This window comes from Ambystoma mexicanum, chromosome 13 (assembly GCF_040938575.1).
Source record: "Ambystoma mexicanum isolate Mex_15411 chromosome 13, UKY_AmexF1_1, whole genome shotgun sequence".
Lineage (NCBI taxonomy): Eukaryota > Metazoa > Chordata > Amphibia > Caudata > Ambystomatidae > Ambystoma > Ambystoma mexicanum.
In genome coordinates this window covers 40,117,397-40,142,463 of record NC_090938.1, presented here as the reverse complement: position 1 = coordinate 40,142,463, position 25,067 = coordinate 40,117,397, and the positions used below count along the sequence as shown (strand labels likewise).

The following is a 25,067-nucleotide window of genomic DNA, read 5'->3' as shown; positions in this document are numbered from 1 at the left end:
GGGTGGTCCGGTACACCGAGCTTTAGTAAGGGAAGGAAACCCAGGGCCTATCTGCTGGGAGAGAGAGGGCTAGGATGGGCAGGTACACGGGGCCTCTCTGTTGTGAGAGAGGGATAGAATGAAGAGTCACACAGGGCCTCCCTGGGGAAGAAGGATAGGCAAGGAGTCACGCAGGGCCTCTCTGGGGAAGAGGGATAGGCTAGGAGTCACGCAGGGCCTCTCTGGTGAGAGGGAGGGATAGAATGGGCTGTCGTGGAGGGGCTCTCTGCCTGGAAAGAGGGGTAGAATGAGGAGTCACGCAGGGCCTCTCTGGGGAAGAGGGATAGGCAAGGAGTCACGCGGGGCCTCTCTGGTGAGAGGGAGGGATAGAATGGGCTGTCGCGGAGGGGCTCTCTGCCGGGAAAGAGGGGTAGAATGAGGAGTCACGCAGGGCCTCGCTGGAGAAAGATGGACATGCTAGGAGACACGCAGGGACTCTGGAGTGAGAGGGAGGGATAGAATGGGCTGTCGCGGAGGGCCTCTCTGCTGGGTAATGGGGTTACAATAGGGAGTCATTAGGAATCCTACAAGAGGATGTAAACGGTTAAAGGGATGCAATTTTAAACAAAGGCGGCCGTCATTGACTCAATAATCTTTACATGGACAGATACTCATTGCAGACATTGAAATAACATGCAGCGCTCTGGCTGGACAGTAGGGGGCGGTAACTTACGGTCCAGGGGCACCTCGAGTGCGGCGATGAGATGGTACAGACAGAAGAGGAGCGCGACCCCTGTGCGCGCCATCACTGCCAGCCCGCAGCAGACCGCCCCTGGGGCTCAGCTGTTCTCCCTGCCGACGAGTACAGCGCCTGGATCCAGCCAGCAGCTGCCAAAGAAACGAGGCACTTGTTAATTAAGCAGACAGGTAACTGCTGGGCCCATATGCAGGCAAATTTACATGTGTTGTGTTGGAGTGCATGCATCATGCCTCACGGCCCTTGCCCTCCCCAAGAAAATCACACCACAACATTGGTCAAGTACTTTCCCTGCCTGGCTGTTCTGCTGCCCCTGGGTGCAATGCGCCCATTGGTCTTTGTGGAAGGGTGAGGTGGTTTTTTTATTACCTTACCCTTCCTGCGCTTTGAAGCGCCAGAGACTGCTGTCTCCCTTATTAGTTGGAGGAGAGGGGAGCTGGCCCTGGTGGGGGGAGGCTGCTGCCCCTCTCCGGGTGGGCCTGCTGCCATGTGGCAACAGTTACCTGGCCTCCCCTGGGGAGGCCCGGCGGCCTTGCCCAAACTAAGTGGGGCGCTAACCCAATGACCAACTCCCCCCCCGCCTCCCCCAAACAGGCTCATCAGGATATAACACACTTCATCAGGGTGCCCGCTCGGGCAGTGAAACCTCCTGCTGGAAGTGAAAGTGGTTGGAGGGGCACCTGGCGTGGAGGGGTAAGTCGGGAAGAGTGGCAGGGCAGGGGCACCTGGGGCACAGGGGCAGAAAATGGTACCCGGGGGCAGATGGCAAGAAGAAGGCACCCGGGGTAGAGAGACATGAGAGTATCAGAATAGGGGCACCTCGGGCAGAGGACCAGGAGAAGTGCCTAGTGTGCAGGGGCACCAGGGGCAGGGGACAGAGGAGGGGCACCTGACGTGGAGGGGGACCAGAAGAGGGGTGGCTGCGGTGGAGGGGCACCAGGGGCAGAGGGGCACCTGGCGTGGAGGGGCACCTGGGAAATGTGGCAAAAGAGGGGCAGAGGGCCCGAGGAGGGGCACCTGGCGTGGAGGGGGGCCAGAAGAGGGGCGGCTGCGGTGGAGGGGCACCTAGGGCAGAGGGACACCTGGGAAGTGTGGCAAAGGAGGGGCAGAGGGCCCGAGGAGGGGCACCTGTCGTGGAGGGGGCCAGAAGAGGGGCGGCTGCGGTGGAGGGGCACCAGGGGCAGAGGGGCACCTGGGGCGGAGGGGCACCTGGGGCGGAGGGGCACCTGGCGTGGGGGGGGGCAGAAGAGGAGCAGCTGCGGTGGAGGGGCACCTGGGGCAGAGGACAGAGGAGGGGCACCTGGCGTGGAGGGGCACCTCGGACAGAGGGCCAGAGGGGCACCTGGCATGGAGGGGCACCAGGGAAGTGTGGCAAAGGAGGGGCACCTGGGGCAGAGGGCCCGAGGAGGGGCACCTGGTGTGGAGGGGGGCCAGAAGAGGGGCACCTGGGGCAGAGTGGCAGAGGAGGGGCACCTGGGATGGAGGATCAGCAAAGGGGCGCCGGGGGAAGAGTACCAGAAGAGGTCAGAGGAGGGGCACCTGGGTCAGATATGGGGCACCAGGGACAGAAGAGCAGGAGAAGGGCCACTGGGGCAGAGGGTCAGAGGAGGGGCACCTGGGTCAGAGGGCCAGAGGAGGGGCACCCCGGTAAGAGGTCAGAAGAGGGGCACCTGGCGTGGAGGGAGACCTGGGTCAAAGGGCCGGGAGAGGGGCACCTGGGTCAGATATGGGGCACCAGGGACAGAAGAGCAGGAGAAGGGCCACTGGAGCAGAGGGCCGGTCTTTCTACTAGCCCTCTGCTGCAGGTGTCCCTCTTCTGGTCCTCTACCCCCGGTACCCCACTCCTGGTCCTTCGCCCAAGGTGCCCCTTATCTGGGCCCTCTGTCCCAGGTGCGCCTCCGCTGACCTGGGGCAGAGGGCCACATACAGCATTTTAAGCCGCGCCGCCCGCTGCCAGCAGCAGCATTGTTTCAGGGCCACATGGGACAGCAGCCAGCAACCCTCAATAGCCAAGATATCACCCCTTCGCCTCCCCCATGCCGTGCGGGTAAGTGGCAAATCTATTCTCCCACACAGCGGCAGGCCCCATCGGGCATTCATGCCACATAGGACCAGGGCACGATCACCGGGCATGAAGAAAGCGCACGATCACCGGGCATGAAGAAAGCGCACGATCACCGGGCATGAAGAAAGCGCACACTGGTCTCATGGGCAGAGCCTTCCAGTGAGAGATGCGCCCCTAGCAAGGGCCAGAGAGACCATTAGGAAGCGATGACAGTGTAAGTGGATAGCCAGCCCCAAGCCCCTCCTTCAGGGCCATTGTGAACACTTGTGGGGCCCACCTCCACCGACCCAAAGGAATGAAGAGATCCACAATATCTGGTCAGCCCCCTCGTCGCAATCAAGATGCATAGTTTGATATGCTGCCTCACAGCTATAAAATAATAAAAATAAACATGCCTACTCCAATTCTGTCTCCTTACTCTCTTCATTCTTGCTGTAATCAGACTAATAAACACGGAGCATTTCAAGGGCAACATTAGCCGTGCACGACCAGGGCACCTGTGTTCCAGCAGAGCTACAGGACACTTCAGCGGTAGCAGCCAGGAGGGAGGTACACTGGCCATGGTATGAATGCAGGACACAGATCCTATGAAAAAGGTGCACACAATCCAGAATACATGGATGACTAATGCAAACATGGACATGCAGAGGCCAATTGGAAGCGAGGAGAACACTACACAAACATAGAAAGTCGATGAAGATTGGAAGCTACCAGGAAGGGGTCCGTATCCAGACGGACTGAAATGATAGGAGGTACATTGTTTTCAAGTAGTGTTTCCATTAGAGAGCAAATACACAAGTGTCTGTAGCGTGCAATAAGCCAATGCTCGCTATTATTGTGAAACCATGAGTGAAGTCATTTTTGAAGATCATGCCTTGAGAACAACATCACTCTGAAGGGAGACCATTTTGAAAGGTTTAGGGACTGGCAATTTTGACAGGTTAGGCAATAGCAGATTAAATTAAATTCCCAGGATCACACATCGGTTAAGCGGTCAAGCTGGGATTTTGCCCACTCTGCAATGTATGCACTTCACCATGTCCCTTTCCAGTTCTTTCCATGGACTAAACTAATCCCATTTTATAGATCTGACTTGTTATAACAAAATGTTATAGAAGTGTATTAGTCAAAATGGGAACGATTCTAGCTTCATTGTCTCCATCACCAAGCGAAGTATACACCTACCAGAAGACTAATTGATGTGATCTTAAAAGATTTCATGCGAGTTTCTCTTTATTATTTTAAAGCTGTAAATATGCATGTAACACATGATTGTAAAATTGTAAACATGCAGAAAAAAAAGAAAAACGTTTTTGTGTCAAATGAGCAGATCTTAACATATGCTGCGATATCTGGTCCTCTCTCCTCTGTCTAGAACCCCTTCCACTCAAATGGCCCACACAAAAAGAAACATTAGGTAAGGGACTAACCAATGCCTCCAGCATGCGAGAAGGCACATCTTACTTACAGAAGACAGCACAATAATGTCAGTCATATAAGACGATTTGCCCAGGATCACTGTGCCGTCTGCTGGCAAAGCCAGGATGCAAGTGTGCATGTTTTGGCCCCACAGTCATTGATTTGGATACTTAATCACATCTCGGACTAACTTTTATGATCATCATTGGAGGCGGCTGCCTAAGGTTTACAACTCCCCATCTGAACAAACCAATTTCTAGACCTTCACCATGCTTATGCTATGCTAGTTTTAATACCAACCGCTATCTGATGCAGGAACATTGCTGATAACAGCACCAATTGTGGTTTAAAACAAAGTAAATATAGATGTAGGTTTATCAACTTCAGACATAGGAAAGGCAGAGTCGACCTTGCTGGAATTTGGTATTATAATCTTGCATATGAGCACAGCTCTCTGCTTAACACAAAGCTGTCTTCGGAACAATTGCGACACTCAATATGCATTTCAACTTTGGCTATTGCACATGATAAATGTAATTCCCACAGAAAGGTGGAAATGCTACAGGAGCTGTGACATAGGGAACACAGAAGCTGTGTATACCCCAGTGAACACAAAAAGCATAGCAGGATGAATTGATCAAAGCAGAATGTACTTGTCAATAACCGACAGGTAACAGGTTTAAAGCCTCGGCAGCACACCATCAAATATGCTGACATGTGTTGTTTAAGTTTGGTAAACTATGGGAACCAGATTCTTTAGATCAGGAAACTCTGTGGGGCCCCAATACATGGTGGGGGCCGGGGTAGTGCCCCTTTTGCCCTCCCACAAGGGTCTCCACCCTCCTCCCCAGTCCCTTTTCTTCATTGCACCTCCTGCAGCTGCAGCTAAGTTTTAAACCGAGGAACGCTGTGGGACATTTCGAGGACTCTGCAACTCCACTTTTTATCCTTCCTGCTCCACATCTCATGAAGACCCCTGTGCAGGGTTTCAGCGACATTCTGAAACTGAAGTTAGAACGCTGCCTCAGCAGCAAGAGAGAAGGGGGCCTGGACTCATCTTTCGGCACGTGGCTGTGACCCCCGCCCTCAGGGATTCAATGCCAGCTGGAGACTTCTAGGAGAAAGGACCAGTGCTTCGGCGCCTGCCCCAATCGCCTTTCCTTGCCTGCTGGGTAAATCATTGACAGGCAAAAGGCCCAGCATTCCCAATGAACTCTGCACCTGAGCAAGTTAGAGTAAGGTTTTTAGCCTAGTGCCAAGCAACCTTCTAAGGAAGGTGCTTTTCATGTCTCGGGCTCTGCAGCTGGTCTGCACTGCATCCCCCATCAGATCCAGCTAGCAGAGTCAAGTGAGAGACCGTAGCTGTTCTAGGCCAAACCTTCTGAAGAGGTGCAGACCCCTGGCTGATCTGCAGCCAGGCCCCTTTCTTCCTGGGCCAGTTCCGTGCTCCTTGTTGCACACTGTGTACAATGCAACTGTGTGTGAGAGAGAGGCAGGGAGACAGCTAGGACAGTAGGGAAGGGAGAACGTGAAAGTGGAGCGGTCTGCAGAGGCCAGCAGAGGCGCACAGGGAGCAGAGTGTGCGTCTTGCCCTGTGAGGCCTTCTGTCCCCGCGTCATAACTATGCATGCATTGCACTGGCCTTTATGCCGCACTATACGTGCCCTGACTAACCGGCTCACTGCGTTACCCTTTGCTCCTGTGTTTCCCACTGAAGTTCTACTTTGAGGTGTGTCACTAGGATTCTGCTACTGGGTGTCGCTCCAGAATGTTCTCTTAGGTGTCCCAATGTAGTTTTGCCATGGTATGAGTTTGCCGCTAGGTGCCACACTGCAATTCTGCTCGTAGGCACCCTACGGAGCAATTTCACATTTATTGGCATAATTCTGTAGGAAGGCCGGGCAGTGACACAAGGGACAAGAGAGACAGCCATATTTGTGACTGGGGGTGCAGCGAAATGGGAGCAATGTTGCAATTTCATATGTATCCAGTGTAGTTAAATGTGAATGGGATGCGTTACTTCAAGTGTTACTTTGTGTTCAAGTTGATACATATTAGATTTGCATGCGCATACAAAGATAAATGCCAAAATCGCCAAATGAAGTATAAACACAATCCAGATATGGTGTGCGATGAAGGGCCTAGAAGCTGGTGACGCGTTTTATAATGCGCATGCGAAGATGCGGCCTGTCATGAAGGACTCATTGTGAAGAAGAGACAACAGTTATTAAACATGCATGCACACTGAGATACATAATTAGAGACCTTCATAAATCTACATGTAGTGTACTCTTATGTATAAATATATAAAAACTCTTCAGCCAGGAGTTTGCAAGGTGAATTCTCAGCGTCTAGGAACAACTGGTTTTGCAGGGTTTCAGAGGCCAGAGAAGTAATGATTAACCAAGCTGATGGTCAGCCAACAAACCAGCCAGGTGTTTACGGCCTGGTAGTTCACAGAAGGCAGATGTAATCGCTTTTAAGTGCATGGGAGCTTGCAGAGGGGTCTGGCCATTTGCTTTGACCAACTATAAACATGTGGTGAAGTGAGTCTCGAGGCCAGAGTGACCGATACTCCCTGGGATTCGATTCTCTCAGGATGTGCCAAGCGTGCTGAAATGGTAATCATCGGGACGCCAGTAAAGTCGGGTGGTGTGGGGTGCAGGGGGGGTGAGATGACAATCGAAAGTGCAAAGGGAACCAGGTTATTCTGCTCTTCCTCATGTTTGATGCATTTATGCAAATCATGTGCAAATTACATTTAGGCTTAAGAGGTCTCAGACCAGCTGGGACTTGTAATGAATTATATTTGTGTGTGAATTTGTAACCGTATGATGTCATGACCTGCCATGGACGAATCCTAAAAAGGGGTCTGCTATGAATATGACCTGAAGATGGCAGTTAAGATTATCGCGGCCAATGAGAATGGGAGAATTGGAGCAAGATTGGATTTCTTTTGTATAGGTCTTGTCCAATCACATGTAGCAGTGGATTGTAATAAAATATATGTGAGTGTTTGAACTGTTGCAAAAGTGCATATAATGTGTCAATGTATGTGGTTCGGTGAGACTCACATTAGTTTGACTCTACAGCGTCGGAGGATTGTACAATAAACTTTCTTTACACACAAAACGTGCACTCGCTTCTTAAGTGGTGGGCGCACTTTGGGTTTTAGGTGATTAGGGGACCACTCCTACAGTTCCAACACCAATGGGGAGGCCGCCAGGAAATCCTGAGCTTCAAAGGCCAGTCTGCCCCTCCAGGGACACCCTGCTCTAGAGGGCAACGCCTCTCTGCCTCCCTCACGTGAGGGAGGCCCAGTCCTAGGGCGGCTGCACTAGCATTCATCTTCAGAAAAGTAAGTCAGAAAGTCCCAGCCCCTTATGTGGGGTGGGGCTACCAGCATAGACACGCTGGAGCCAGTCTGGACAGCTCGTCCCCTTACTTCGGTGCTTTGGGGGAAGATTTCAGCTGGCATGCTGCTGGTAACCCCAAGGTTTTGGCACATATTGCAATTGGTCATTTATAACGTGCTTAATACCCAGAGGTTTCTAAGTGCGGGTCTGGGGATTGAACCTGTGTTGCTTGGCATATCTTGTTTCCAAGGCGAGTGCGTTGCCGCTGAGCTATCCTCCCGGCCAATAGACAAGCTTCACCACCTAGTCAGTAGACAGGCCTCCTGGAGGCATCCAGACATAAACTGGATTCCAAGGTAAGGGTCGGCTACTTGACATCATAAACACCCAAGGGTGCTTAGGGGGTCCTCAAAACTTTTGAATGATCTCGTGTGATCCCCACAACAATTGTGCACACACACCTGTTCCTGTAGAGACTACAGACACATCTGCCTGCAGACGCGTTCGGCCGTGCATTTTCTGAAACAGGACTTTTTAAAGTGTGTTCTCCAGCGCTCAGCTGCCCTCCTGGGGGCATGAAAGGACATGACAGCTGTCATTTATGGAGGCTTGGAGCCGACCACCAGTGGTTAGTATGTGATTCTGAAAGGGGAACCCAGGGAGATCACAAAGGCCTGTGTTATGCCTGGCGGCAGCCCCCGCAGTGCCACACACGGGATTCCAGGCGTGTATAAAGGTTTACACGTCTGTCTTGCCGTGATTACCAAGCTGGCAAGGACTCCATTTAAGTCTAAATCAGTAAGTCTCGCACGTATTCCTATTTAAACAGGGCGGATGACAGCAACAAGCACGTGTCTGATCAGCAAAGACTTGGTATAGGGCTGGCCTCTTCTAAAAGCAAACTTCTCTTATGCACAGATGGTAAAAGCACATCTTACTGAGGCGTGCAGCAACATCTAAACAGCCTGTTCCACGTATGGCGTTGCAAGGAGCCACGCCACTAATTCTGTACACCTTGGTTCCGCTTTCTCGGTGGTCGCCCTTAAACTCTTCACAGCCCTTGAGCCGCTCATCACTGCTGCTTTCAATCCAGAGACGCCCCCCTTTAATGGAGGAGAGCCCTGCTAGCTTTCCAACCCTCGGCTTTGTGCCTTGTATTGTCTTCCCAACTCTAGCGCCACTGCAGTTATCAAGGTATTCGAGAATTCCACTCCACCCTGGAAATAATCCCTCCCTCGCACATTTGGGCTGAATATTTCTAATAACCACGCTGTGTCCAGCCAGCCATAGCGCAGCGACGTTGCACTGTATGAATGGAGTGCTGTACGAAAAACAAATAAGCGGTAACATTTACATGGAATCAGCAGCTGGAATCAAAGAATGAGCAAGACAAATTAAGAAGGGAGGAAATGAGGAGAGGGACGAAGAGGAAGAGTGTTCCAATGTAATGGGAAAGAAGAGAGAAAGACTGAGGAATTAGCCGGGGTTTGACTGCTACCCCCAGCCTGTCTGCTGGAATGTCCTAGCTCACTGCTTGAGCCTGTAGTTGCAGTCTGGCTGGACAGAACTGCTACCCCCCCCCCAGTCTGTCTGCTGGAAGGTCCTACCTCACTGCTTGAGCCTCTGGCTGCAGTCTGGATGGGTAGAACTGCTACCCCCGGCCTGTCTGCTGGAAGATCCTAGCTCATTGCTTGAGCCTCTGGTTGCAGTCTAGATGGGTCTGACTGCTACCCCCCTAGCCTGTCTGCTGGAAGGTCCTTGCTCACTGCTTAAGCCTCTCTGGTTGCAGTCTGGATGGGTCTGACTGCTACCCCCTAGCCTGTCTACTGGAAGGTCCTAGCTCACTGCTTGAGCCTCTGGTTGCAGTCTGGATGGGTCTGACTGCTACCCCCCGGGCATGTCTGCTGGAAGGTCCTAGCTCACTGCTTGAGTCTGTGGTTGCAGTCTGGATGGGTCTGACTGCTAACCCCCGGGGCATGTCTGCGGGAAGGTCCTTGCTCACTGCTTGAGCCTCTGGTTGCAGTCTGGATGGGTCTGACTGCTACCCCCCGGGCATGTCTGCTGGAAGGTCCTAGCTCGCTGCTTGAGCCTCTGGTTGCAGTCTAGATGGGTCTGACTGCTACCCCTCGCTCATGTCTGCTGGAAGGTCCTAGCTCGCTGCTTGAGCCTGTGGTTGCAGTCTAGATGGGTCTGACTGCTACCCCCCTAGCCTGGCAGCTGGAAGGTCCTAGCTCACTGCTTGAGCCTCTGGTTGCAGCCTGGATGGGTCTGACTGCTACCCCCGGCCTGTCTGCTGGAAGGTCCTAGCTCACTGCTTGAGCCTCTGGTTGCAGTCTGGATGGGTCTGACTGCTACCCCCGGCCTGTCTGCTGGAAGGTCCTAGCTCACTGCTTGAGCCTCTGGTTGCAGTCTGGATGGGTCTGACTGCTGGAAGGTCCTAGCTCACTGCTTGAGCCTCTGGTTGCAGTCTGGATAGATCTGACTGCTACCCCCCTAGCCTGTCTGCGGGAAGGTCCTAGCTCACTGATTGAGCCTCTGGTTGCAGTCTAGATGGGTCTGACTGCTACCCCCCTAGCCTATCTGCTGGAAGATCCTAGCTCACTGCTTGAGCCTCTGGTTGTAGCCTGGCTGGACAGGACTGCTACCCCCTGGCATGTCTGCTGGAAGGTCCTAGCTCACTGCTTGAGCCTCTGGTTGGGGCCTGGATGGGTCTGACTGCTACCCCCGGCCTGTCTGCTGGAAGGCCCTAGCTCACTGCCTGAGCCTCTCTGGTTGCAGTCTGGATGGGTCTGACTGCTACCCCCCGGGCATGTCTGCTGAAAGGTCCTAGCTCACTGCTTGAGCCTCTGGTTGCAGTCTAGATGGGTCTGACTGCTACCCCCCTAGCCTGTCTGTTGGAAGGTCCTAGCTCACTGCTTGAGCCTCTGGTTGCAGTCTGGATAGGTCTGACTGCTACCCCCCGCTCATGCCTGCTGGAAGGTCCTAGCTCACTGCTTGAGCCTGTGGTTGCAGTCTAGATGGGTCTGACTGCTACCCCTCTAGCCTGTCTGCTGGAAGGTCCTTGCTCGCTGCTTGAGCCTCTCTGGTTGCAGTCTGGATGGGTCTGACTGCTACCCCCTAGCCTGTCTGCTGGAAGGTCCTAGCTCACTGCTTGAGCCTCTGGTTGCAGTCTGGATGGGTCTGACTGCTACCCCCTGGCATGTCTGCTGGAATGTCCTAGCTCACTGCTTGAGCCTCTGGCTGCAGTCTGGATGGGTAGGACTGCTACCCCCTGGCCTGTCTGCTGGAAGGTCCTAGCTCACTGCTTGAGCCTCTGGTTGCAGTCTGGATGGGTAGGACTGCTACCCCCTGGCATGTCTGCTGGAAGGTCCTAGCTCACTGCTTGCGCCTGTGGTTGCAATCTGGCTGGACAGGACTGCTACCCCCCCCCAGTCTGTCTGCTGGAAGGTCCTACCTCTCTGCTTGAAACTGTGGTTGCAGTCTGGCTGGGTAGGGTTGCTAATCCCCCACCACAGCTCCCCAGCATGTCTGCTGGAAGGTCCTAGCTCATTGCTTGAGCCTCTGGTTGCAGTCTAGATGGGTCTGACTGCTACCCCCCTAGCCTGACTGCTGGAAGGTCCTTGCTCACTGCTTGAGCCTCTCTGGTTGCAGTCTGGATGGGTCTGACTGCTACCCCCCTAGCCTGTCTGCTGGAAGGTCCCAGCTCACTGCTTGAGCCTCTGGTTGCAGTCTGGATGGGTCTGACTGCTACCCCCGGGCATGTCTGCTGGAAGGTCCTAGCTCACTGCTTGAGCCTGTGGTTGCAGTCTGGATGGGTCTGACTGCTAACCCCCGGGGCATGTCTGCTGGAAGGTCCTTGCTCACTGCTTGAGCCTCTCTGGTTGGAGTCTGGATGGGTCTGACTGCTACCCCCCGGGCATGTCTGCTGGAAGGTCCTAGCTCACTGCTTGAGCCTCTGGTTGCAGTCTAGATGGGTCTGACTGCTACCCCTCGCTCATGTCTGCTGGAAGGTCCTAGCTCACTGCTTGAGCCTGTGGTTGGAGTCTAGATGGGTCTGACTGCTACCCCCCTAGCCTGGCTGCTGGAAGGTCCTAGCTCACTGCTTGAGCCTCTGGTTGACGCCTTGCTGGGCAGGACCGCTACCCCCTGGCATGTCTGCTGGAAGGTCCTAGCTAACAGCTTGAGCCTCTGGTTGCAGCCTGGATGGGTCTGACTGCTACCCCCGGCCTGTCTGCTGGAAGGTCCTAGCTCACTGCTTGAGCCTCTCTGGTTGCAGTCTGGATGGTCTGGCTGCTACCCCCCGGGCATGTCTGCTGGAAGGTCCTAGCTCACTGCTTGAGCCTCTGGTTGCAGTCTGGATAGGTCTGACTGCTACCCCCCTAGCCTGTCTGCGGGAAGGTCCTAGCTCACTGCTTGAGCCTCTGGTTGCAGTCTAGATGGGTCTGACTGCTACCCCCCTAGCCTGTCTGCTGGGAGGTCCTAGCTCACTGCTTGAGCCTCTGGTTGCAGTCTGGATAGGTCTGACTGCTACCCCCCTAGCCTGTCTGTGGGAAGGTCCTAGCTCACTGCTTGAGCTTCTGGTTGCAGTCTAGATGGGTCTGACTGCTACCCCTCGCTCATGTCTGCTGGAAGGTCCTAGCTCACTGCTTGAGCCTGTGGTTGCAGTCTAGATGGGTCTGACTGCTACCCCCCTAGCCTGGCTGCTGGAAGGTCCTAGCTCACTGCTTGAGCCTCTGGTTGACGCCTTGCTGGGCAGGACCGCTACCCCCTGGCATGTCTGCTGGAAGGTCCTAGCTAACAGCTTGAGCCTCTGGTTGCAGCCTGGATGGGTCTGACTGCTACCCCCGGCCTGTCTGCTGGAAGGTCCTAGCTCACTGCTTGAGCCTCTGGTTGCAGTCTGGATGGGTCTGACTGCTACCCCCGGCCTGTCTGCTGGAAGGTCCTAGCTCACGGCTTGAAACTCTCTGGTTGCAGTCTGGATGGGTCTGGCTGCTACCCCCCGGGCATGTCTGCTGGAAGGTCCTAGCTCATTGCTTGAGCCTCTGGTTGCAGTCTAGATGGGTCTGACTGCTACCCCCTAGCCTGTCTGCTGGAAGGTCCTAGCTCACTGCTTGAGCCTCTGATTGCAGTCTGGATAGGTCTGACTGCTACCCCCTAGCCTGTCTGCGGGAAGGTCCTAGCTCACTGCTTGAGCCTCTGGTTGCAGTCTAGATGGGTCTGACTGCTACCCCCCTAGCCTGTCTGCTGGAAGATCCTAGCTCACTGCTTGAGCCTCTGGTTGTAGCCTGGCTGGACAGGACTGCTACCCCCTGGCATGTCTGCTGGAAGGTCCTAGCTCACTGCCTGAGCCTCTCTGGTTGCAGTCTGGATGGGTCTGACTGCTACCCCCCGGGCATGTCTGCTGAAAGGTCCTAGCTCACTGCTTGAGCCTCTGGTTGCAGTCTAGATGGGTCTGACTGCTACCCCCCTAGCCTGTCTGTTGGAAGGTCCTAGCTCACTGCTTGAGCCTCTGGTTGCAGTCTGGATAGGTCTGACTGCTACCCCCCGCTCATGTCTGCTGGAAGGTCCTAGCTCACTGCTTGAGCCTGTGGTTGCAGTTTGGATGGGTCTGACTGCTACCCCCTGGCATGTCTGCTGGAAGGTCCTAGCTCATTGCTTGAGCCTCTGGTTGCAGTCTAGATGGGTCTGACTGCTACCCCCCTAGCCTGTCTGCTGGAAGGTCCTTGCTCGCTGCTTGAGCCTCTCTGGTTGCAGTCTGGATGGGTCTGACTGCTACCCCCTAGCCTGTCTGCTGGAAGGTCCTAGCTCACTGCTTGAGCCTCTGGTTGCAGTCTGGATGGGTCTGACTGCTACCCCCCTAGCCTGTCTGTTGGAAGGTCCTAGCTCACTGCTTGAGCCTCTGGTTTCAGTCTGGATAGGTCTGACTGCAACCCCCCGCTCATGTCTGCTGGAAGGTCCTAGCTCACTGCTTGAGCCTGTGGTTGCAGTCTGGATGGGTCTAACTGCTACCCCCTGGCATGTCTGCTGGAATGTCCTAGCTAACTGCTTGAGCCTCTGGCTGCAGTCTGGATGGGTAGGACTGCTACCCCCCGGCCTGTCTGCTGGAAGGTCGTAGCTCACTGCTTGAGCCTCTGGTTGCAGTCTGGATGGGTAGGACTGCTACCCCCTGGCATGTCTGCTGCAATGTCCTAGCTCACTGCTTGAGCTTCTGGTTGCAGTCTGGATGGGTCTAAATGCTACCCCCTGGCATGTCTGTTGGAATGTCCTAGCTTACTGGCTGAGCCTGTGGTTGCAGTTTGGATGGGTAGGACTGCTACCCCCCGACCTGCCTGCTGGAAGGTCCTAGCTCACTGCTGGAGCCTCTGGTTGCAGTCTGGATAGGTCTGACTGCTACCCCCGCTCATGTCTGCTGGAAGGTCCTAGCTCACTGCTTGAGCCTCTGGTTTCAGTCTGGATGGGTCTGACTGCTACCCCCTGGCATGTCTGCTGGAAGGTCCTAGCTCACTGCTTGAGCCTCTGGTTGCAGTCTGGATGGGTACGACTGCTACCCCCTTGCATGTCTGCTGGAAGGTCCTAGCTCACTGCTTGAGCCTCTGGTTGCAGTCTGGATGGGTACGACTGCTACCCCCTGGCATGTCTGCTGGAAGGTCCTAGCTCACTGCTTGTGCCTGTGGTTGCACTCTGGCTGGGTAGGACTGCTACCCCCCAGCATGTCTGCTGGAATGTCCTAGCTCACTGCTTGAGCTTCTGGTTGCAGTCTGGATGGGTCTAAATGCTACCCCCTGGTATGTCTGTTGGAATGTCCTAGCTCACTGCTTGAATCTGTGGTTGCAGTTTGGATGGGTAGGACTGCTACCCCCCAGCCTGTCTGCTGGAAGGTCCAAGCTCACTGCTTGAGCCTGTGGTTGCAGTCTGGATGGGTCTGACTGCTACCCCGACCTGCCTGCTGGAAGATCGTAGCTCACTGCTTGAGCCTGTGGTTGCAGTGTGGCTGGGCAGGTCTGCTACCCCCTGGCATGTGTGCTGGAAGGTCCTAGCTCACTGCTTGACCCTGGCTGGGCAGGACTGCTACCCCCTGGCATGTCTGCTGGAAGGTCCTAGCTCACTGCTTGAGCCTGTAGTTGCAGTCTGGCTGGACAGGACTGCTAACCCCTGGCATGTCTGCTGGAAGGTCTTAGCTCACTGCTTGAGCCTGTGGTTGCAGTCTGGATGGGTCTGACTGCTACCCCCCGGCCTGCCTGCTGGAAGGTCTTAGCTCACTGCTTGAGCCTGTAGTTGCAGTCTGGCTGGGCAGGACTGCTACCACCTGGCATGTCTGCTGAAAGGTCCTAGCTCACTGCTTGAGACTGTGGTTTGTAAGAAAGCCATGGCATCAAATTAAGACAGACACAAGTGATCACAGTTCAAGGGTGTTTATTAAACTGTAAAATGTGTGATATAAATGCCTAATCTAAAGCTAAATCTAAGATAGGAGCAAGCTACGACCATCAAATAATAATAATACAGTCTTAGTGGAGGCTAGTCAAACAAAAAAGGGCCTATACTAAGAAAACCTATTGCCAATCCTTACCGCTATGCTAGAAAATGGTGTGGGATAATGTTCACAAGAAAAGAAACAAGTGTTCACAAAGTCAGGATGTTATGGCCAGGGTCTCCCTTCCCCACGTTTTTAGCATGGGACAAGGCGGAACTCTTGAGCACATCACACTCCTGGGCTTCTCTGGCACATGTTCAAAGCCCCTTTCCTCTATATGAGGGCCTTCTGTGCTCAAGTCTCTTCTCATGCAAAGTCTCTTACTTCAGAGGGCCTGGTATGTCAAAAATAATACAATTTCTTCCTGATAACCTTCATGTTGAGTGATTATTCTTCAGCCAAAGCAACAAAACAAAAGTTCCTTCCATTAACCTTTACGTAGGGTGATTACTCTTCACCATTGGATCCCCCTCAGCCGGGCTCCGAACCTCCTCTTAAAGATTAGCCTCCCTCAGTCGGGCTCAGACCATCCATTTACTGTGGACATCGCTCAGTCGGGTTCACACCTGTCGTCACAATGTTATTCAGTTAGCTTCTTTACACTTTTCTCTTGACGTCCCTCAGTCGGGTATACCATCGTCGTCTTTCAATCAAGTTCCTTATTCGTAATATTCAAAAGTCTCAATGTCTTTTTAAACAACCTCCTTTTTGTGAGGTCCCCCTCATCCGGGCTCAGACCTTCCACCACACTTGCCGACTTTACACAAAGACTTCCAAAGGGCGATCAGGTCTCGCTGGGTCACTTTGTTAGCCTATGGCAACGGCGTGTTTGTTTACAATAAAACAGTTTGCACGGTGTTCGCCTCTGCCGGGCGCAAACTCCTGTCTTACAATTCCCTCAATCGGGTTCATATACACAGTTCACAATTTGTACAATGTGCCAAGGACTTTCGATTGTACAAAGGGCTTGGCTTCACCCTTGTATGACCACCTTGACACCTCACACCGGCCTTCTCAATGGCCTCTTGGTACTTGTAGTTCCACTATCATTCAGTTCAACACTTTCCTTGTTCGAGAGAGGGGTACCAGCCACAGACCTTCGAATGAGTGTCCACGTGGCGCCAGATCACTCTATCTCTGGCAACAAGTTCATTCATAAAAGACCTCTGTCTCTTAATCTTCTTAATGTAAGCACTGCAACCTTGAGTCTAACACAGTCCGGCCCACTGTCAGGTTCTTCTGACTCACCGGCTGTGCTGAACTTGCTGGTGTTCCTTTTGCTGTTGGAGTCAAGGATGGTACCACCATGGCAACCACGTCTCCCCGCCCTAGCTATCAGTACAGGAGGGTTCCATGTACTGCTGATTTACGTTACACCATTCGCCAGCTGCGATTCCCAGTCGTATGCTTCTTTTGTCTAGGCTTTGTGGGTCTGGGTTGAAAAGGGCAAGCGTAACTCCCTCTTAGACATCCTTTCAGGGCTCGCCCCCTTTCTCCTTCGTTTGAACTGCCGATCTGGAATATCTGTTTCCTTGTGCATTCAGCCTTGCTCAGAGTGTGCTCTTGTGCTCCACCTTTTATCCCAGTGGGAAAGGGAAAGGGCAGTGAGGTATGTGTAGTTGTCAGCAATTCACTGACCCTTGTGTTTGAACATGTCAGGTAAACAGCTCTGATATTAGTCCTTTGTCATTCACAGGGTGAGAAAGTGTTCATGTTGGAAAGGTGGGGGGTAGAGTTTCTGGAGTATCCTACTGGACAGGATGGGGAAAAGGTGTCAAAAGGAAGGGGATACCACATCTCACCCTTCAGTGTCCCACTTCCACTCCCTGAAGATCCCCCATCCAGGTGATCCTCCCACACTGGTCCACCCCCAGGAACTGGATCCAATAGCGATGGCTGTGTCCCGGCCACCTGGATAACAGATCCCCGGGGACTACCTAGGGAGACACCTTCAGGTTTCTCACATACCCTTCCCCTGTGCGAAGTGGCTATGCATGTTCTCTGTCCAGGTTCTACTTTGTTAGGACTGGGAAGAGAACAAGGACGAGAGATGTCCAAGAACTCTTGCATATTCCATTGCAATGTCGTGACCGGTATTGGTAGAGGTGAAGTGATTTTACTTGTCTCTCTACAGTAGCCTATGAATTGGTTTTTCAGGGCTGTTTCGGGTCTCCTAGGCTCAGAGTTTTCCCAGTCCCATACTGGAGAGTTTTGGGAGTAGTAGTCCGTTTGCCAAGAACTCTGGGGTAGAAAATCTCCAAATGGAGGTGGAGTTTCCTGTACGAGAGTAGAGAAGGTATGGAAATTCCGCCCCAGAATGACTTCTTCGGGGAGTCCAGAAATAATGGCTGGCGATATTTCACAGGATTCACCCCGGATGTTAACACTTCATTGTCTCTGTGTACACATGCAACTCTAACTAGGGCTGCATCTTCCAGGTCCTTTGTTCTAACTAAATCGGCCCGTATAGCAGTTTGCTTACTTCCTGAATAAATCAAGGCCCTTACTTGCCTCCCATTTACCCAGGCCTTTTCGTATGTTAAGTCAGTAGAAGATTGAAATAAACAGATACTAAAAGTCTCTCAGCCTTCTGCTCTCTGCCTCGGTGCTCCAACTCCTGCCCCCAGGCACTCCTGGGTCTGCTTCTGGCCGCCAGGAGAATAGGCACTGCAAACACCAGAAAAAGGGGTAGCCCCCCAGCAAGGCTCCCTCTTCAGGGTTTGTTCAGTTCCACAGAGCCCCAGCTCCCAGGCTGCACTCCTCTGAATCGTCGGCGTGCTGCACACATACAGCTACACGCTGCTTCTCTTGACCTCTCTGCCGCTGATCCACCATCACCACCACTGCTTCTCCCCCTGACACCATTTGATTGGGCTTGGTATACACCTGCAGCCCTTTAACAGGCTGCAGATGCAAATGTCCACTTAGACCCGCCTGACTATCATTAAGGAGACATGTCTGACCTCTTCAAATGTCAGCAGGCCTCTTCATCGTCCCAGTACCAGAGTGGTAAAAGCACATAGTCTTCATTACTCCTGGTTGCCTCTTGTCACAGTACCGTTAGTGGTTATGAGGAAGTCAGGGAAGTTGACTCATAAGAACCCATGAAGGCGAGGGAAGGTTTGGGTGTCAGTAGGAAAAGGGGAATACCATGTGTCTCCCAAGGGCATCCCACTCCCAGTCTTCAAAGACCCTCCACACCCAGATGATCCTCCCTCACTTGTCCACCCCCAGCGTCAGGATCCAAGAGCGATGGCCTTGCCCTGGCCACCTGCGCAGAGGACCCATGGGGAATAGGAGTGAGAATGCCCTCAGGTTTCTCACAGTGGGTGGGACGGTTACCCTTGAGGCCTGTCTGCCTTTAGTCTGCCTTCATAAAATACCCATCAGCTGAAGCTCTGGCCTGTGCTCAATGTATCCCTCACACAGTGGGCCTCATCACGAGTTGGGCGGTACTTATCACTGCATTTACCGCTCTGCCCAATCTAGAGTCTGGAAGGTGTTGCCCTCCTCCTCTTGCTGCTTTCATGTACTCCTGGCTGTCACATTCCAACTGAGCATGACAGGAGGACTGCGCCTGTAAGCTGTGTCCACCCAGAGTACACTTTACTATGTGTTTGTTGTGCGGTGAGCATAGGAAAATGTGTGCGGATTAGCCCCACATCTTTTCCGAGGTTGACCTATAATCATTCAATTTCTTTTAAAAATATCAAAAAAGCCCAGGCGAGTGCCCACTCGCCGGGAGGATGGTCAAATGTCTCACAAGCACAACGTACATTGTGGTTCTGTCCCCCCTGGTTCGTCTCTGAAGGCCCCCAGTGACATTTTACGACCCATTGCCCCCTTTGTGCTGAAGCCAAGTATCCTTGAACTATTGCGATTAATTACTTTACCGACTACCTGTCTGTCTCCAGAGTGCATCCCTTTTCCTTCTTACAACTGTCTGTCCTCTGCATTCCTTTACAAGGTGGGTTGTATTTTGTAGTGTGCTAGAACTGTCTGTTGTCCCTTTTATCACTGGGTGATAATTGTGTTTTCACTGTGTTGTGTTACAACTAACCAACGATCCACGACCTTGCAGAGATTAGCCTGCCGTTCCGTCCACGTTACCAAAAGGTTTATAATTGACTTGTGTTTCCAATCGGTTTGGATCCCTTCTGGTGTACTAGAGGTGTGGGTCTGATTGATGGTTTAGAAACCGATATTCATCCCTGGACCAAGTTGATTCGTCACAGTGCTGTAGATGTTCTTCGTGCTCAACAGGGTCAAGTCGGTTTCAGGACAATTTACAGCTTCTGCAACAGAGTTCAAGAAGGGAGCGGGCACCAGGCAGTACAGCGAGTGAGCCTGAATGGATGGCTGCAGGCTGGCCTACTTGGCGGCTCAGGGTCAGGGATCTATGTCCCAGTGCTGGTCAGCGGGTCTGAAGCACTTTTCAAGGCGTCTTGGATGACGTTAGCGACTGCGTTCTGACAACAGTCAGAGGTGCAGTCGGTTGCAGCTCGAGGGGCTCGAAAATGTCCTTTAAGGCAGACACTGGTTAATGCTTATCAATGCACTCCTCCTACCTTCTTCACTGGTCTCGTGTTGTACTTTAAGACGGACGGCCCAAAGCTGAGGAGAGTGTTGCAGGCAACGGCCTTGTCCTTGGTTTGGTTCAGAGACTCTCTGGCCCTTCCCACCTAGGAAGCTTGCTGCAGAGCCTAGCAGGGCGTGCTGTGTGCAGGCTGGGTACCGGTGCTGGACCTGCTGGAGGGTCCTCTGGATTATGTATCTCCCTCAGAGATGTTTAGGGGAGGGATCTTGCATCCCTCTTTAGAAATCCTGACCTTCCTTCACTGGCTGTAAGCTGTACGCCAGACTGTACCTTCAGCCAGAGTCCAGATGAGTTCTTCTTGTTACTCCTTGCGAAGTCTTCAGATGTTCTTCCAAAAGAGTTGCTCGACCCTCAAGCCAAATGGGCCCCAGTGATTGGTGTAGGCTAAGCCTACCTTAATGAACCAATCACCAACAATATCCTGTATGCATGAGGTCATAACCAGAGTGGTTTGCAAGAGGTAAGGTAAAGGGGTGAAAACATGTAATACTAAGTCCCACCTATCTTCCTGTCTGTTGTGGATCAAAGAGTCTCTCTGGTCAATGGAGCTCTCTGTGGTTACTGATTAAAGCGGCAGGTCTACCTTGAAGCTGCGGCGAGCCCAGACTTTTGGTCGCCACCAAAACACATACTCGTACCTTCTAAATGGGGTGCCCTGCGGGGATGACTACTGTAAATACATAGGGCCTCATTACACAGTAGGCGGTAAGGGTTTACCGGTACCGGTATTTTACCGGTACCGGTAAACCCTTACCGCCTTACTACGAGGTCCCTTTGCGGGTTGGTACATTAACGCCTGCTTTTAGCAGGTGTTAAAAAACGAACCCGCAAAGGGACCGGGGTGCTAATTACGGTACCGCAATTTGCGGTACCATAATTAGCGCCTTCCCCATTCCCATTATGCCCTATGGGGCAAAAATGAGAATGGGGAAGGGCAATGGAGGAAGGAGGAATTACCGCCTTCCCAACCCTGGAATAGGGCGGTAATTCCCCTTTCCTCCAAGGCGGTACCAGTAAATTACCGGCATGAACCATGGCGCTAATAGCGCCATGGTTTACCGCCTACCGTGTAATGAGGCCCATGGTCCCAGACATGACAGGTCACTGGCAAGAGGGTCTGATAAAAGATGCTGAATGAGGTTCATCCATTCAAGAGGCTCTGATGAACAAGTTTGATAGGATCAAACCATATATCGAGGTTAAGAGGAAAATGCTGGATGCAGGACCGATGGCTAAAAGCATTATACAAAGACATTTAGAGGCTCAATTCAATTTTCGATCAGAAACAGAGGCCGAATGGTTGGGCATTACTGATAAATTGAAGCCTACAAATTGTAAAGGGGACTCATGTCCAGCTCAGACCATCAAGTCGTGTACGCCTATGTTGATTGTAATTCTAACTAAAAGTGTTAATGCCTCTATTGCAGAAAACCATGTTCCAGACATAATTAAAAGTGTATGGATTTCTCCATTGTAGAAAAAGTTTGGTCCCTGCCCTTTTGAGCCAACTAATTACAGGCCCATTACAAATACGCCTTTTTTATTATAAATGTTAGACCGTGTGACATATCTACAGATTTGAGAGTATTTTACCAATCATAATATTTTACATGTAAAGCAATCCGGTTTTAGACAGGGACATGGAACTGAAACAGCATTATTGGACTTAAAGTCCAGCCTTTTATGTGTCCTGGATAAGAGACATACAGCTCTCCTTATGCTATTAGATCTATGTATCCGCAGCCTTCGAGCTGGTGGATCATGCATTGCTGATCACCAGGTTGAAGGAAGTGGCTGTATTTTCCGGTGCAGCAGAAGATTGCATAGGATCCTTTCCAAGCAACAGATTGTGCAGGGTTTGTAGTGATGAAGCCAAAGCAGCATCAACACTGCTGCAGTTTGGCGTTCCCCTTGGAGCTTGTTTGTCGCCCACCGTTTATAATGTCTTCTCTCTCCCACTTTTTAATTTGTTAGAAGAAAATGGCATCGGATTTACAAATTATGCTGACACACAATGTGACATCCCATTATCTGGCGATTACGAGCAGGACACGAAAAGGGTGAACGAGGTTTAGGATATAATTCATGTCTAGATGGTGGAGAATGATCTTGCTTTGAACAAGGAAAAGACTGAATTTATGGTTGTTGGAACTGCACAGACTATTCTAAAACTTGGAATTGATTATAGGCTCTTTGAGGTGGCGGGATGTGATATAGAAACTAAAAAGAAAGTTAAAACTTTGGGAATTCATTTAGATCAAAATCTTAATACGAACGCCCAAGTGAACCGTTTGGTTTCTACATCTGCATATTATATTATGTGATTAGCAAACATTTGCCCCTATATCTCTTTGGTAAACTGTGAGACAGGAGCAAGAGCTATTATAGGGTCCGAGACTGATTACAGCTGCAGCTTGTTTGTTGGCATTGAGAAGGCAGAGTGTGCCAGACTGCAGGTGATACAAAACAGTGCTGTGAGGGTGATTGTTGGACTTGGATGGAGAGACCATGTATCCAAGGCAAGAAAGGAATTACATTGGTTGCCAATTGAGGCTAGAAATGTTTGTTGTCAGGGTCTTCCTGTCTTTGGTTAGTCCTGCGACCAGAACTCCCGTGGGCCTGCTTGAATGAACTCTGATTCGTGTGCAAAGCTGCCACCAGCGTTCTAACAAAGGACAGGGGGATCCATGGAGCCTTTGTTAGTTAATTAGGCTGGCCCTGGCAGGAGGAAGGTTTTGCCCGTCCCCCTTCTGAGATGTCTTGATATACTCTTAGCTGTCATATTCCTACTAAATTTGACAGGGGGATGGCGACTGTAGGCTGTGTCCACCCAGAGTACACACGTCTATGTGTATGTCGTGCGGTGATCAGAGGAAAATGTGCATACATTAGCCCCACACATTTTCCGAGATTCATCTACCATCATTCAATTTCATTTAAAATTTCTAAAATGCCCAGGCGAGTGCATGCCTACTGTGCGGGTGGTCGAATCCCTCACAGTGGCATTCCTAGGAGCAGAAGCAACAATCCCTCCATGCCCAGAAGCTCCGGACCACCTCCTAAGCACTTGGGTGGTCCGTCTAGCTCCTGTCGACTAGGCCTTGGAGGGAGCCTCCATCCTGCCATTCTCTGCAGCCTGGCATAGAGAGGTCGGTAACTCCAAGGAGCGGCAGGAACAATTCGCTGTGACCGCAACACTGCCCAATCTAGAGGGGGTGGAGTTGTCTTTATCCACAAAAATACAATTGGCCTTAGAGTTGTACCCAATGCCAACTTAAAGTCGTCGGAGTTCATCTCAGTCAAACTACCCATAACGCCTAACCAAACGGCCACCATTCACCTTATCTACAGACCACCTGGCCCAGCCTCCACCTTTGTGGATGACATCGCTACCTTATTATTGGACAAATCTAAGACCAACTCCCAAATAATTCTTCTAGGAGACCTCAATCTAGGTTTCCGTGACCTTAATGACCCTACCGCCATGGACCTGGCTAATATCCTAACGGACCTTGGTTTCACTCAGCACATCCCAATTCCTACCCACATCAAAGTCAGGACACTTGATTGGCTAGCTGAGACTAATTGCAACATCAATGTAATATCTAATTCACCTTGCCTATGGTCTGACCACCATATTATCACCTTCACTATTGATTCAGCCGCACGCCACCTTCCCACTTTGGCTCCCACCATACCCACCAGAAACAAAAAAGATATAACTAAAGAGAAACTGCCCCCTCTTTTACTACCCTCCCTAAACAAGGTCACATAATCCTGTTCTGATCCCACTATCCTTGCTGATACCTACAATCAAGCAATGCTCTCAGCCTTAAACGCTATCGCCCCTATCAAAATGAGAAAGCCTAAACAGTACGCGCACCTTAACTCCTGGTTTACACCTCAGCTCAGAGCGCTCCGTAAAACTAAACGCTGTGCGGAAAACCGTTTGAGAAGCCATCAGTCAGATGCCCATAAGGATGGCCTTATCCTAGCAACCCTTAACTATAAAGAAGCCATCTACCACGCCAAAAAAGAGTCCTTCAATACCCGCATCATGCAAGCCGACTCGAATACTAGAGAACTATTCAAGATCCTAAAGGAACTGGAATCTCCGGCCACTCCACCTGACACGTGCATCAAAGATAGCAACTGGGGCGCTAATATCCAGTTAGCCTTTTTGAATAAAATTGCTTCCCTCCAATCTAAAATTAAAGTTAAACAAAACGAATTGAAGCAGGATCACCGTCAGCCTACTCCTATCACAACTCCCCCTCTTGCAGCACCTATTATCAAACCGTTTGCCTTCTCTCCACTCATAATTGCTGAAGTGGAAGTCATTATCAATAGAATTAAATCGTCAAACTGCCAAGGCGATTCCTGCCCTGCCTCCATCATCAAGGAGTCGGCGCATGACCTTGCCCCCTTCATAACAGCATTCATCAACTCCTCCTTCAAATCAGGTACTATTCCAGACAATCTTAAGGATGCCTGGGTGATCCCACTGCTAAAAAAACCTTCCTTAGACCCGAGTATACCAACCAATTACAGGCCAATTATAGCGGTCCTGTTCTTGCTCAAAATTCTTGATCGCGCAGCCTACCTGCAGATTCAAGACTACTTGGAACTCAACAACCTCCTTGGACTAAGACAATCTGGCTTCCGCCACAGGCATGGGACGGAAACGGCCTTGTTAGACTTGAAAACTCTAGCCTTACTATTACTCCTAGACCGGTCTGCAGCCTTTAACCTGGTCAATCACAAAATCCTGTGTCAGCACCTCTGCTCCGCCGCCTACTTTTCTGATTCAGCCACTGCATGGATCAGCTCCTTTCTCAGCAACAGATATATAAGGGTTTTCTCCCCCTCAGCGGCTGCGGACCCAGCCCCAATCCAATGTGGGGTCCCACAAGGCTCTTGTGTGTCTCCCACCCTCTACAATGTGTTCACCAAACCACTCTTTGATGTCCTTCATTATCTGGGTGCATCTTACACTAATTATGCTGATGACACCCAGATACTCATCCCCATCACAGGTGATCACATTGCAGATACCAAGGCTCTGAACAAAGCATACTCAGTAATCCAGGCTTAGATGGCCCAACACGAACTTTGCCTTATGACGAGAAGACGGAGCTCCTCATCTTGGGCTCCGCTCAACGGCTTAATAAACTAGATCACTTATATCATTCCTTCACCATTGATGGCAATGTCGTTAAAGTGTCTAAGGACACAAAAACCTTGGGCATCTATCTTGACTCCACCCTGTCCTTGACAAGACAAATGAATGCCGTCAGATCAGCATCGGCATATACCTGCAAACTCATTGCGGACTGCAGACCTTTCCTGACCACCCCCAGCAGCCTCATCCTAGCTAGAACGCTTGTTATGGCTGAGATCGATTACTGCAGTGCCCTCTA

The 25,067-nt window shown here is 51.7% G+C and overlaps 1 protein-coding gene across 14 annotated transcripts in view; it reads right to left on the bottom strand.

The window, feature by feature from the left end:
* NFASC (neurofascin) overlaps window positions 1-25,067 on the bottom strand; it is a 687,691-nt gene that overhangs the window by 368,119 nt on the left and 294,505 nt on the right. For all 14 annotated transcript variants that reach the window (XM_069633119.1, XM_069633129.1, XM_069633127.1 and 11 more), the window contains exon 3: window positions 713-867. In XM_069633119.1, coding sequence (XP_069489220.1) covers window positions 713-785 — 73 coding nt within the window. In that variant the 5' untranslated portion in view covers window positions 786-867. The remainder of the gene's footprint in view (window positions 1-712; window positions 868-25,067) is intronic.